Genomic DNA, 12,295 nt, shown 5'->3' with positions numbered 1-12,295 from the left:
AACGACCCCCGAAAGGGAAATTTAGTAAGCTTAGCTTTGGACGCAGCATCCGCCGCCCAAGCGCGCAGCCACAACACACGCCTTGCGGCCACGCCAAAAGCCATAGACTTAGCCGATATCCGCACCAAGTCATATAGAGCATATGAGAGGAATGAGGCCGCCATCTCAATCTTCGCAACCTCCTGATCCACCAGAGACCAGTCGTCAGACTCTCGATCCAAGACCCGCTCCGCCCACCGAAAAACAGCGCGAGCGACCAGTCCCCCACAAATAGCCGCCTGGACCCCAAAGGCAGAGACCTGAAAATTTTGCTTAAGGATGCTCTCCAATTTGCGCTCCTCAGGGTCCCGCAAGGCAGAACCGCCCTCAACAGGCACGGTATGCCGCTTGGAAATTGCCGAGACCACCGCATCCACGACTGGCGAAGCTAACGTAGCCCGATCCCCTTCAGGAATGGGATACAGGCGAGCCATGCTGCGCGCCAGCCGAAACGGCGTCTCCGGCGTTTTCCACTGCTCCAGAATAATATCCCGAATATCCTGATGCATAGGAAAAGAGCGGGAAACGGAACGGATCCCCCGTAACAGGGGGTCCCCCACACGCGGAGTCTCCGGCGGCGCGTCCTCAAAACGCAAAACCGAAGAAACCTGTTGAATAAGGTCAGGCAGCTCATCTTTCTGAAAAAGGCGCACCACGGACGCCTCGTCACTGGAGAACGGGAAATCCGACAACCCGCCGCCAGCTTCCGTCCCCTCCAGAGAGTCCTGGAACTCCTCAGAAGGGTCCAGGTCCTCCTCCAGACCGACCCGTTCCTCCGACCACAAATTCTCGTCCCACGACACCCGCGGACGCTTGGACAAGGGAGGCGGCGGAGGGGACGTCACGCCAGACGAAAGAGGCAAAGCCGCAGGGAGCGCGGAGGAAAACCCACCCCCCGAAACCCCCTGGGCGCAACCGGGACCCCCAGCCGCCTGAAAATAGGCTCTGCATAAAGAAAAGAAAAATTCAGGAGAAAACCCCCCCGAGGGTCCCAAGGGACTCCCTGCCACAGCAGGGGACCCAGCAGAACCTTGCCCCTGCATAGTCAAAACAGGGGGAAGGTCACCTGAGGTGGAAGACAAAATGGAGGGGCCAGACAGAGAAGATGGCGGTTTTCCCGCCAAAAAAGCTCCCTCCATAGCCTGAAGCGGCTGAGAAACCTGAATAGTCTCAGCCGCTAAAGCAGGCAAGCCGGCATCAGCTGTCAAAAAATCAGCTGAGAGGGAATCCTTCGGGGAATCCCTCCGTGGGCGGTTGTGGAAGACCGGGCTTCCCCACTGCTCCAAGCCGACTCGCGAGGCACCATCGGCGGGGAGCTCTGGGCGCCTGCAGCCGCTGCCGACGGAGCTCCACCACCTCACCGACCCAAACCGCCGAGTTCAGGCCGGCCGCGAGTGCCTCGCGGCTGGACTAAAATTGTGTCCTACTCCCCTGGAGAAGGGCACAATTGCTCCATACGTGACCTAGCTATAAAAAAGTGCTGGTTACATGAAAAAATACAGTAAAATACAGTTTTCTTAAAGGGAAACAACCCTTCAGACCAGCACTACCTCAGGATTTTTTTTTTTTTTTTTATAGAACAGACTCCACAGGCTCTCGAAGCAATATGCCTTGCTTGACTTAGGGGGCAAGGCTTACTGCTGAGGCTCCTCTAAAAAAATGTGGGGAGGTGGAGGAAGTGGGGGGAGGGACCCCGCTCGTGACCCGCCGGGTTTGACACCCCCGAGGTCGGACGAACCCCCAAACAGAGTCCGTCCAAGCTCCGTCCGGCTAAAAACAGGGACAATAAACCCCCTAAACAAATTCCAACAGCCCTACCAAGGGAGATGGGTACAGATCACTCAACACCTGCTGGAGACTGAAAGAAGACTGAGGGAAATAGAGAGGAGGGGCTAGGATATACTGTCCCAAAGTTTTGTTTTCAGTCTCCACCTGCTGGTCATGATTAGATATATACCCATTCGTAAAGTTAACCTCTACTGGTCTGGAGAGTGCTAAAGAATGTCATTTTACCTCGCAGCCCTTCCGCTAAGTCTCTTATAAAGATGTTGAAAAGGATCGGGCCCAGGACCGAGCCCTGCGGCACCCCACTGATCACCTCCGTCATTTCGGAGAGGGTGCCATTCACCACCACCCTCTGAAGCCTACCTCCAAGCCAGTTCCCAACCCATTTCGTACTGAAAAGAAATGTAAAACCTGTGTGACAGTATTATCATCTACTATCAGTGAATGGAGTTCAGAGATCCATGCATGAGAAAATTTAGATGAGGTGGTTGGAGATCTCTCTGGAGCAGAGTGATTAGGGAGAGATCTATAGGTATAAGCAGGAAGGTACTCCTCTAGCACAATGAGGTGATATCTACAGTATAAATTTACATATAGACCTTATCTGCTAAGCTGGGCTCCTGCCCACTTAAACCAAACTCAGTGGGCTGTCTGCTGATTGATGTTCAATTACATTTAACTAGGTAGTGCAGCTAATTAATCAGCTCTAACTGTCCCGGCACAATCCAGGAAGTGCCGGGAACAGAAACTATATGTGAGTAGATAGGATCACATTGAAAGCTGTCCTATATAGCACCCACATAACTTCCGGGTCTGCCAATGGCTTGCATATTCAATGCCGGTGCCCACTGACTATCCAGGTCTAATTTAGCCTGCAGTGGTCATCGTTTAAAGAAACGCTGACTGCAACTGGCTGAATATTGACCCATAAGTTTCAATAAGAGAGAAAAGGACTACATACATTTAAGGAATAGAGCAATGTACAAAGGGCTGGTCATATAGCTCAGCGCTGGTCATCTGCATTAGATGCTTGAGCCAGCCCAGGCTGAGAATGCTGCAGGGTCCACAGCTCCCAGAAATATGGTACCCCCATTCATTCATTCATTGCGCATGATGACACCCGACATGTTAAGTCCTGCTATCAAGTTTGGGAGGAAGCTGCTGTTTGAGGCTGAGAATTATTGCAATCTGGTCTAAACTAGATAGGAAGGGAGCTAATTGAATGAAAACCATGGAAGTAGCAAAGAAGAAGGCATGGTCTAGTGGTCAGAGCAAGGGACTGGGAAGCAGGGAAACCTGGCTTCACCTATTGACAGATCTTGTCACATTACTGCCATTGCCTCAGGTACCCACTTAGGTTGTAAGCTCTTTGGGACACACTTACTAAAACAGAAGTCTAATAATGCTATAAATCTGCTGCAAAATTATTAAGCTAAATGAGGGCTCCTGGTACACAGGGGTTATTTGTCACAGAGCAGGAGAAAACTACTGGAAGGGATAAAAGAGAATGAGAGGAAAATAAAGGAAAAGCAACTACAGCCTGAGAGAGGATGAAAGGAGGCTGGACAAGCAGACTAATGAAGACAGACCTGCAGCTTATTGCCATTCAGGGAATTTGAAGCTGTCTGCTTAAGCTTAACTGCAGCCTTTCTTATCTAAATCCTTCCCTAGAGTTTAAGACAGGAGATTGTTTCTGGAAATCAATTTTTCAATCCAAGTATATGCAAGAAAGTTAATATGGTAAAGGGCAAATTGTCTGTTTTCTCCCGGTTATGACCTCTGTCCATGTCCAGTTGTAAAAGATGCAAGAGGACTGGGTCTGGCCATGACACCTTCATTTATTAGCTGCTGATTAAGCTAGTGTTATATCATTTCTATGAGAAGAGAGAGGACAAGTGTTTAGGGAGGAGACAAGTTGTTAGAAAGAAGATAGAGAAGAGAATAAAAAGCAGGAAGTGGCTGAAAAAGAAACAGAGGACTAAGCTTGTGTTGTTTTTTAAACTGCAAATTGCAAGCAACACTGCAGAGCAGCTTTACTTTTTAAAGCTCTTTTGAGCTGCCAACTTAATCTGAATCTGTCTCTAGGGTGCCATGATTCTTCATTTGTGACTTCTTAGTATTTCCCCTCCCCCCCATTATTAAATTTTTCACACTTAGAAGGAAGAGGCTGTGATTCGACTGTGCTGGAACTCAGGGGTTAGCTACTGTTTGCCTACTCTCAAGCCAGTATGCATGGTGTGTGCACGGGGTATGTCAGGGGCCTATTTGGTGTGGCTAGTGTGGTATGTTTTGATGGATGTTATCTGATGGAATGGTTGTGGGTGTGCGTGGGGGACTGGGGTTCACCATTTAAATAAAAAAAAAAGAGGTTATTGCAGCCCTGGCTAGTTCTCCAGAAGAGTGACTTCTTAGAGCTTCAGTTTTGGCCCATATCGCTAGAGGTTATATCTAGCTCGCTAACAAATTGTTAATGTATTCTTTTCTCCTGTGCGCCTTGCATTTGCTGGTATTTTCATGCTGATCTTTTATTGTTGTATTTGTGTTACCCTTCCTGTACTGTTTGCATTGTTGTTGGATCTTCTTGTACCATGACTCATGTTTTCTTGTTTGGTATTGGCTGCTTTATCAATAAAAATTATTAAAAAAAAGAAGAAGAGGCTCTCTCTAGAAGCCATAATGTATGCTCCAGTCAGTGAATGCTACTGCTATGACATTCCCACTCAGGAGCTGAGCACTAAGGATATGCTTTCATTTGAAGTGACATTTTCCACGTCATCACATGTTTTCAAATGCTAATGAAACATAAAATGTTGTTTTTTTTTTCTTGTGTTGTTAATATGCTTGCTCTTATCAATATGCTCTAGTAAGGAAAAAAATATGCTACCCCCTTCAAAAAACAAAATAAAAAAACCCACACAAAACAAACATCCCTGTAAATGACATGGAAACATCACAAACATTTTTGAGCTGCATGCTTCTAGTGAGCAGCCAATCGATTTGAAATTGTTCTCTTGAAAACAGGATGACCCAACTTGTCAGGATCAAAGGAGACAAAAAGTTGAGGAGATGTTCTATGCAGGTTTGTCTTGTTGAGATAGTAGGCCAATGCCCACTTACAGTCTAGAGTGTGAAGAACCGTTTCTCCTGAATGAGAGCGAGGCTTAGGAAAGAATATTGGAAGAACAATTGATTGATTGAGATGAAATTCAGTCACAACCTTAGGAAGGAACTTCGGATGAGTGCAAAGCACAACCTTGTCACAGTGGAACACTGTAAATGGTGGGTCCGCCACTAGCACTTGAAGTTCACCGACTCTTCTGGCAGAAGTGAGAGAAATGAGAAAAACAACTTTCCAAATAAGGAATTTGAGATGAGCCATAGATATTGGTTCAAATGGAGACTTCATCAACTTAGCAAGAACCATATTGAAATCCCAAACCACTGGAAGTGGTTTAACATTGAAAAGTCCTTTCATGAACCTGGAGCAGTAAGAGGTTTACCATCCACTGGTTGATGAAAGACTGTGATAGCATTGAGATGGACTCTAATGGATGTGGATTTGAGGCCAGAGTCAGACAAATGCAGGAGATAATCCACAACTGAGGAAACAGAGATTGATGTGGGATCCTAGTGATGATGGAGACACCAAGCAGAAAAACGAGTCCATTTTTGCTGATAACACTGCTGAGTGGACGGTTTTCTGGAAGCTTCCAATATGAGCCTCTCAGGCTGAGAAAGGTAAAGATCAGCTGAGCGCAGCCTGAGAGGTACCAAGCTGTCACATGTGAAGGTTGGGATGTAGTGATTCTGCATGAGAAGAGATGGAAAAATTGGCAGAGGTATGGGCTCCTTGATGCAGAGATGAAGCAGAAGGGTGAACCAAGGCAGTCTGGGCCACTGAGGAGCTATAAGTATCATAGTGGCAGACTCCTGCTTGGCTTTGACCAGTGTCTTGAAAATGAGAGGGATGGGTGGAAATGCAAAGAGAAACTTGTATGTTCAATCCAGAAGAAAAGCGTACGTCTCTAGACGATGAGGAGAGTACAGTCTGTAGCAGAACTGGGGCAACTTGATGTTGTGGGGGGATGCCAACAAATCCACTTGAGGAGTCCCCCATTGAAAGAAAACAGGATAGAGAGCTGCTGAGTTGAGCGTCCATTCGTGAGGTTGAAGAATTCTGCTGAGTTTGTCTGCTAAGAAATTCTGTTCCCCCGAATATAGATTGCTTTGAGAAAGATGTTGCGAGCAATTGCCCAAAGCCAGATCTTTTGAGCCTCCTGACAGAGGAGAGAACCCATTCCTCCTTGCTTGTTTATATAGTACATGGTGACTTGAATGTCCGTGCGGACTAGGACATGATTGACCACTAAATGCTGAAAAGCTCTGAGAGCATAGTAAATCGTTCTGAATTCCATAAAGATTTATGTGAAAGTGTTATTATCTCCAGTAACCTTGAGTGCGAGGCCATGCAGATAAGCTCCCCAAGCATAGGTTGATGAATCCGTGATCAGAACCTTTTGATGAGGAGGTGTGTGAAACAAAAGACCTCTGAAAAGATTGGAAGAGTTCATCCACCACTGAAGCGATCATCGAAGAGACGAGGTGACAGAAATGTGTTGTGAGAGTGGGTTGAGCACCTAAGACCACTGTGAAGCCAGAGACCATTGAGGTGTCCTGAGATGAAGCCTTGCAAGGGGAGTCATGTGGACTGTGGAAGCCATGTGACCCAGTAGAACAATCATGTGCCTGGCTGAAAATGACTGAAACTGGGCGATCTGATGACAAAGTTGTATTAGAGTGTCCTGACATTCTTGAGGAAGAAATGCTCTGAGTTGAGTAGAGCTCCGATGAACTGGAGCCTCTGAGATAGCTGAAGTTGTGATTTGGGGAAGTTGATCTTGAACCCCAAGTTCTGAAGAAATAATATAGTTTGATTTGTGTCTAAGATCACACCTTTAGACAGAGGATCCTTGATAAGCCAGTCGTCTAGGTAAGGGAAGAAGACCCTGAGACCTCAAGGCCACTACCACCACTACCAGGCACTTGGTGAAGACTCTGGGAGAGGATGCCAGGCCGAAAGGTAGAACTTTGTATTGATAGTGGTGGTGTGCCACTTGAAATCTGAGGTACTTCCTGGAAGCCGGATGAATGGGGTATGAGTATAGGCTTCCTTGAGATCTAGAGAGCATAGCCAATCGTTTTGAGACAAGAGGGGATATAGAGTGGCTAGAGATAGCATCCAAAATTTTTCCTAAACAAGAAATTTGTTGAGGGTTCTGAGATCTAAGATAGGTCAAAGACCTCCTGTCTTCTTCAGGACTAGAAAATAGCAGGAGTAAAACCCCCGGTTTTGCTGATCCGCAGGAACCTTCTCGATGGCATTGAGGAGGAGAAGGGAATCGATTTTCTGAAGAAGGAGAAAGGACTGGTGAAGGTTCAAAGCAGACTCTCTTGGAGGATGATCTGGAGGAGCTGTGAGAAAATGAAGAGAGGAACCATCTCGAATGATCTGTAGAACCCAAAGGTCTGAGGTGATAACTCCCAGCGATGGAAATAAAGTTGGAGACAACCCCTGATTGGTTGAGGGAGAGACTGATGTAATTGGATTGCAACTGTGCTCTCGAGTAGCCTGTCAAAAAGACTGGGTCGATTTAGCTGGAGCTGACGCCTGAGGTTTCTAAGGGCGTTGCTGCTTCTGTTTCTTCTGCAGTGGCCTGGACAGAGCAGAAGGTTTGGCCGAAAATCGCTTCTGATATGAAGATGAGGGATTGAATGGTCTTGCTGTGGTAGGCTTGGATTTAGGTTTAAGCAAAGCATCCCAATATTTTTCATGGGCTGAGAGCTTTTGAGTAGCATTCTCCATTGAGTCTCCAAAAAGCTCATATCCCAGACAGGGGATGTTGGCCATTTGGTCTTGGAGGTTAACATCCATGTTTGCAACCCTGAGCCAGGCCAATTTCCTCATGGTCACAGACATAGAAGACGACCTAGAAGACAACTCAAAGGCATTATAAGCAGACTGAAACATGTACCGCTTAATTGAGTGAGGGTGCGAACAATGTGCCGGAAATCTTTCACTTGGTAAGATGGAAGATATTTTTGAAAGGCAGGCAATTGCTTAACTAGATGTTTCAGGTAGCATGTGAAATAGAAATTGTAATTAATGACTTGAATTGCCAACATGGAGTTTTGGTAAAGACGTCTCCTAAACCTGTCCATTGTACATCCCTCTCGACCTGGTGAGACAGCGGTGTAAAGTTTGGACGGGGTAGACTTTTTCAATGTAGACTCCACCACCAAAGACTGATGAAACAGTTGAGGTTTGTCAAAAACCTGGAATAATCCAGTAGAGACAGACCAGTTTCCTGGGATCAACAGGAACAGAGAGAGAAGATTCCCAATTTTTATGAAGGGTTTCTCTCAGGATCCCATGCAAAGGAAGTTTAATAAGTTCTTTAGGAGGCTGATCTTAGTCCATGGTTTCCAAAAATTCAGCACTATATTTGGAAACTGCCTCCAGCTTCACAGACAGGTCCTTACCCAACTATCTAATGAAATGAGTGAAGGAAGGTTTCTCTGTAGGGGATGTCTCTGTAGGAGGAGTCTTAGTTGAAGATTGTGGCTCAGGAGAGTCATAAGCCTCTGTGGTCTAATGAGAAACGTCAATATTGGAATCCATTTGAAGATCAGAGTCAATGAGCAATGATGGAGAACGATGCTGCCACTTGGAATGGTGCTGGTCTGATGAGGAAGGTGATGCAGGATGTTTACATTTCTCTGGATGTTTGGCAGCAACATGTTTGGACTTACAAGAACACTTGCTAGATTGAAAACATTGAGGAGAAGAAGAGTGATACTTCAACAAACTGGAGGCACGATGCTTCGATGCATGGCTGAATGATGACTGGTGTCAAGAGCCATGATGGTGCATCGATGAAGCAATGGTGGTACCAGCATCCCATATGGTGTGACTCTCAGGCCGGGCCGGTACCGGAGGACTTGGTGTCAGGGTAATAAGCATATCTCCATACTCTGCACGAAAGACAGCATCGAGCTTCTCTTTGAAAGAAAGCACAGGTACCTGTGGCTCATTGCCGGTACCAACATTGCCGCAACTCGATCTGGAGAGGATGACTCGGATGAATGCACCCCTCCATTTGGAAACAAGTAGCTTGAGGGGTCTTTGCTTGGTCGGCATGATTGCACTCAATGCCATAATGACCTGCGACCTCGTCTGGAAAGCTGGTGTCTTTTTAGCTGGCTTACCAGAAAGAGTTGATGTCAGTGCATCGGACGACGTTGTGGTCTTCAGCGTTGATGCATCCGCTCCTTCCATGCTGACACTAAACAACTTCTCTTGTTATAAAATGAGGCTCTTTATTGTGTGCTTCTGAAGAGTGGAACAGCGTACGCAAGACTCAGTGCGATGTTTCGTGCTTGTCCTGGGATAAAACTTATTACATTGGCCCCTAACATTAGCATGCTTTATTACATCAGATTCTTAGCTCTGTAGGGGTAGGGAAATATCTACTGTACCTAAATATAAATCACCCTGAGCTATCAATGAAAAGACTTGAGCCAAATAGCCAACAAACACGGTTTTTCTTTTACAGTAATTGATACTAAAGGACACCAACAACATATTAATAGGGGAAGGACAGGAGGTTTTGACTGGTGGGACATTGTCTTTTAGGCATCAGTGATAAAAGTAAGTGTGTAGGAGTGTGTGTATGTCTGTGTCACACACTGTCCTGATTTTAACATACACTTGAGGCACAATGACTGAAAATGTATAACAGTCTCCTGTGTACAAATTCACCATATATCTGTACTTAACCAAATCCAACAGCAAGAAATGGTATGACAGAGGTAGCTGAAGATAGAGGTGCCTTTACCTGATATCCCTCAGTTTTCTTCTGGCACCACTTTAGCAAGGCATTTCTCTTAGACCCTCCATATTCTCTGGCTAGTGCTGAAAGGGGATCTTTCCTCTCTTCCCTGTCAGAAAAAATAAAACATATTATGACATGTCAGTTGTATTTGACAAATTATAATGCAAAGAGAGGCAGACGGGAGCAATGCCACATCATGGAAAACAGATCACTGAAATTTCTTCAAGCTCTGAATTAATGAATCTTAAATATTTCCAGTTAGTCTATAACCTATGTACAATGGAAAGAGGCAGTAATCATTATAGCATGAACAAGGAGGGAGAAGTCACTCATTTCTGTGTACGTACCAGGGGTGAGGGTCTTTGCTCAGTCTGCTATGTGAATATGTGTTTGGGGTGGGGGTGGGGGGAAGATACACAATTTACTATGCAAGTATGTACAAGTGAGTGGGGTTAGGACTTCAGTAAGATTGTGAGCCTTTTTGGACAGATAGGGAGGTTTTAAGCACCTAATGGTAAAAATTGTTAAGAAAGATGGTATATCAAATAAACTAAACATACATACATGTAGTTTTTCATACATGTACTAGGGGGAAGGGGTGGAGGACTTACTTTATCTGGACACATTTATGCACATGGAGAAGAGCAAGTAACTCATCTCTCCATGCATACTAACCTTACATTGTGTTATTTTGGTGACCCATCAAATAAGCACAGGACAATTGCGATCCGACAACTGCGTGCAGGGACAAGTGCGCGCATGGACAATTGCGATGGTGGATACTATTTTGTCTTTTTGAGGGTTACAAAGTAACCCTCTTTTTTGAAGGGGGGGTAACCCCCACTACACTTTAAATATTCACTTGCTATCTAGTGTTAGGGTAAGGTTTATATCATGATTATGGGAACCCTAGTCATGATATAAACCTTACCCTAACACGAAGGCCCTGATTTGCTGAGACTCCTCAGGCCCCGTGATCTACCTTACTTTGCGGCCCAAAGGACGCCGCCAGAAGCAGCCAATCACATGCGCTACCTTACTGCCTGCACTGGTGTCTCTTCTCTACTGCAAGCCCGCGTCAGATCAAATGGAAGTTATGGCAGAGAGAGCAGGCCACATTATTGAGAAGACACCGGTGCCACAGAGAAGCATATGCGATTGGCTGTCACCAGCGACGTCCTTTGGGCTACAACTGAAGGTAGGACTCTAGCAGCAGTTGAGAACTTTGAAGCACAAGGTCTGCAGTATCGGACCATCATTCTTCTCCCAACTCTGACTGCTTATCCTCCTGCTCAAATCATGAGCTGATTAAGTAGCAGCTCTTATATCACTAGGCAAAGAACAGTTAAGCAAAAAGAAAAAAAAACCCCAAAAACTTTCTTTGAAGTCTGCTCGGCTCTCAGCAGAAAAGGGAAGGGAATCCAACTGGCAAAGAGAAACACTTAAGAGTCCAATACTACAAAGAAACACAAATCCTCCCTCAAGAGGATACTCCCTCTAAGCTGTAAAAATTCAGTCACGATGTTATGCCTCTTCTGAGTCTTGCAGCACCATCACAAGATGCCATAAATCAGGGTCTTCAATCCTTTCAGGTTTCAGGGATTTCCACAATGAATATAGATGAGATCTACTTGAACACAACAGAAGTAGTGAATGTAAATAGATCTCATCCACACATACTGTAGAAATCCTGGAAACCTGAAATGATCAAGGATGGCATTTTGTGATGGTATTGCAGGACTAAGAGGCATGACATCCTAACTGGATTTTTGTAGCTTATGGACCCTCAAGGACCGAGGTTGGGGACTCCTGCATATATGCTGTTCTTATTCAATTTCTTGAACATTTTGTCAGGACAGTGCTGTCATCCTACAAACTTCTGATGCACAGTTATTTCTACCACAACCACCATACACATAGTTACCAGTTCAGCTTCACAAAATCCCTTGATGTTCCCCTTCTTCCTCACAACCAGCCTTGTCCCTGTACCAGTCCTCCCTGGCACCAGAAGATCGCTATTCTCTTCAGCTGCATATTCCCACCATTGGGACCTCAGTCCTATAAAGACTGCAGTCTGTAATCAAACTCTTCACCAATTCCAAACAAAAAAAGTTAACCACCTCTTGAAGAGTTTTCATATCCAGAATCCAGCCCACGAGGCACTCGTAAAGGGGATCCCTGGTCGCCAGCACCCAAAGCCAAACAGGCCGGCCGCGAGTGCCTCGCGGCTGGATTACAGTGAGCACTTTTTCCCTTGCAAAAGTGCTCACTGCTCCAGACGCAACCTAGCTAGAAGAAAAGTGCCGGTTAGTAGAAAAAAAATACAATAGAATACAGTAATTTGAAAAGGAAAGAGCCCTTTAGAATGGCACAGCCTCAGGATTTTATTTTTGTCAGAACAAACTCCACTGGCTCTCAAAGCCGGAGGCCTGACCGGTATCAGTGGCCAGGCTGCCACCTGAGGCACCTCTACAAAAAACCTGGGGAGGTGGAGGGAAGGGGGGGGGGAAAGGACCCAGCAGGAGACCCGCTGGGTTTGACACCCTTGATGTCAGATGGATCTCCAAACAGGACCCGGC

The 12,295-nt window shown here is 45.8% G+C and overlaps 1 protein-coding gene across 10 annotated transcripts in view; it reads right to left on the bottom strand.

The window, feature by feature from the left end:
• The window catches only part of SPECC1L (sperm antigen with calponin homology and coiled-coil domains 1 like), a 170,460-nt gene that overhangs the window by 19,726 nt on the left and 138,439 nt on the right, over positions 1–12,295 (bottom strand). For all 10 annotated transcript variants that reach the window (XM_033954779.1, XM_033954788.1, XM_033954783.1 and 7 more), the window contains one exon: positions 9,720–9,822. In XM_033954779.1, the coding sequence (XP_033810670.1) occupies positions 9,720–9,822 (103 nt within the window). The remainder of the gene's footprint in view (positions 1–9,719; positions 9,823–12,295) is intronic.

The sequence above is a fragment of the Geotrypetes seraphini genome, chromosome 8, assembly GCF_902459505.1.
Source record: "Geotrypetes seraphini chromosome 8, aGeoSer1.1, whole genome shotgun sequence".
Classification (NCBI taxonomy): domain Eukaryota; kingdom Metazoa; phylum Chordata; class Amphibia; order Gymnophiona; family Dermophiidae; genus Geotrypetes; species Geotrypetes seraphini.
This window is presented reverse-complemented; position numbering and strand designations above follow the sequence as displayed.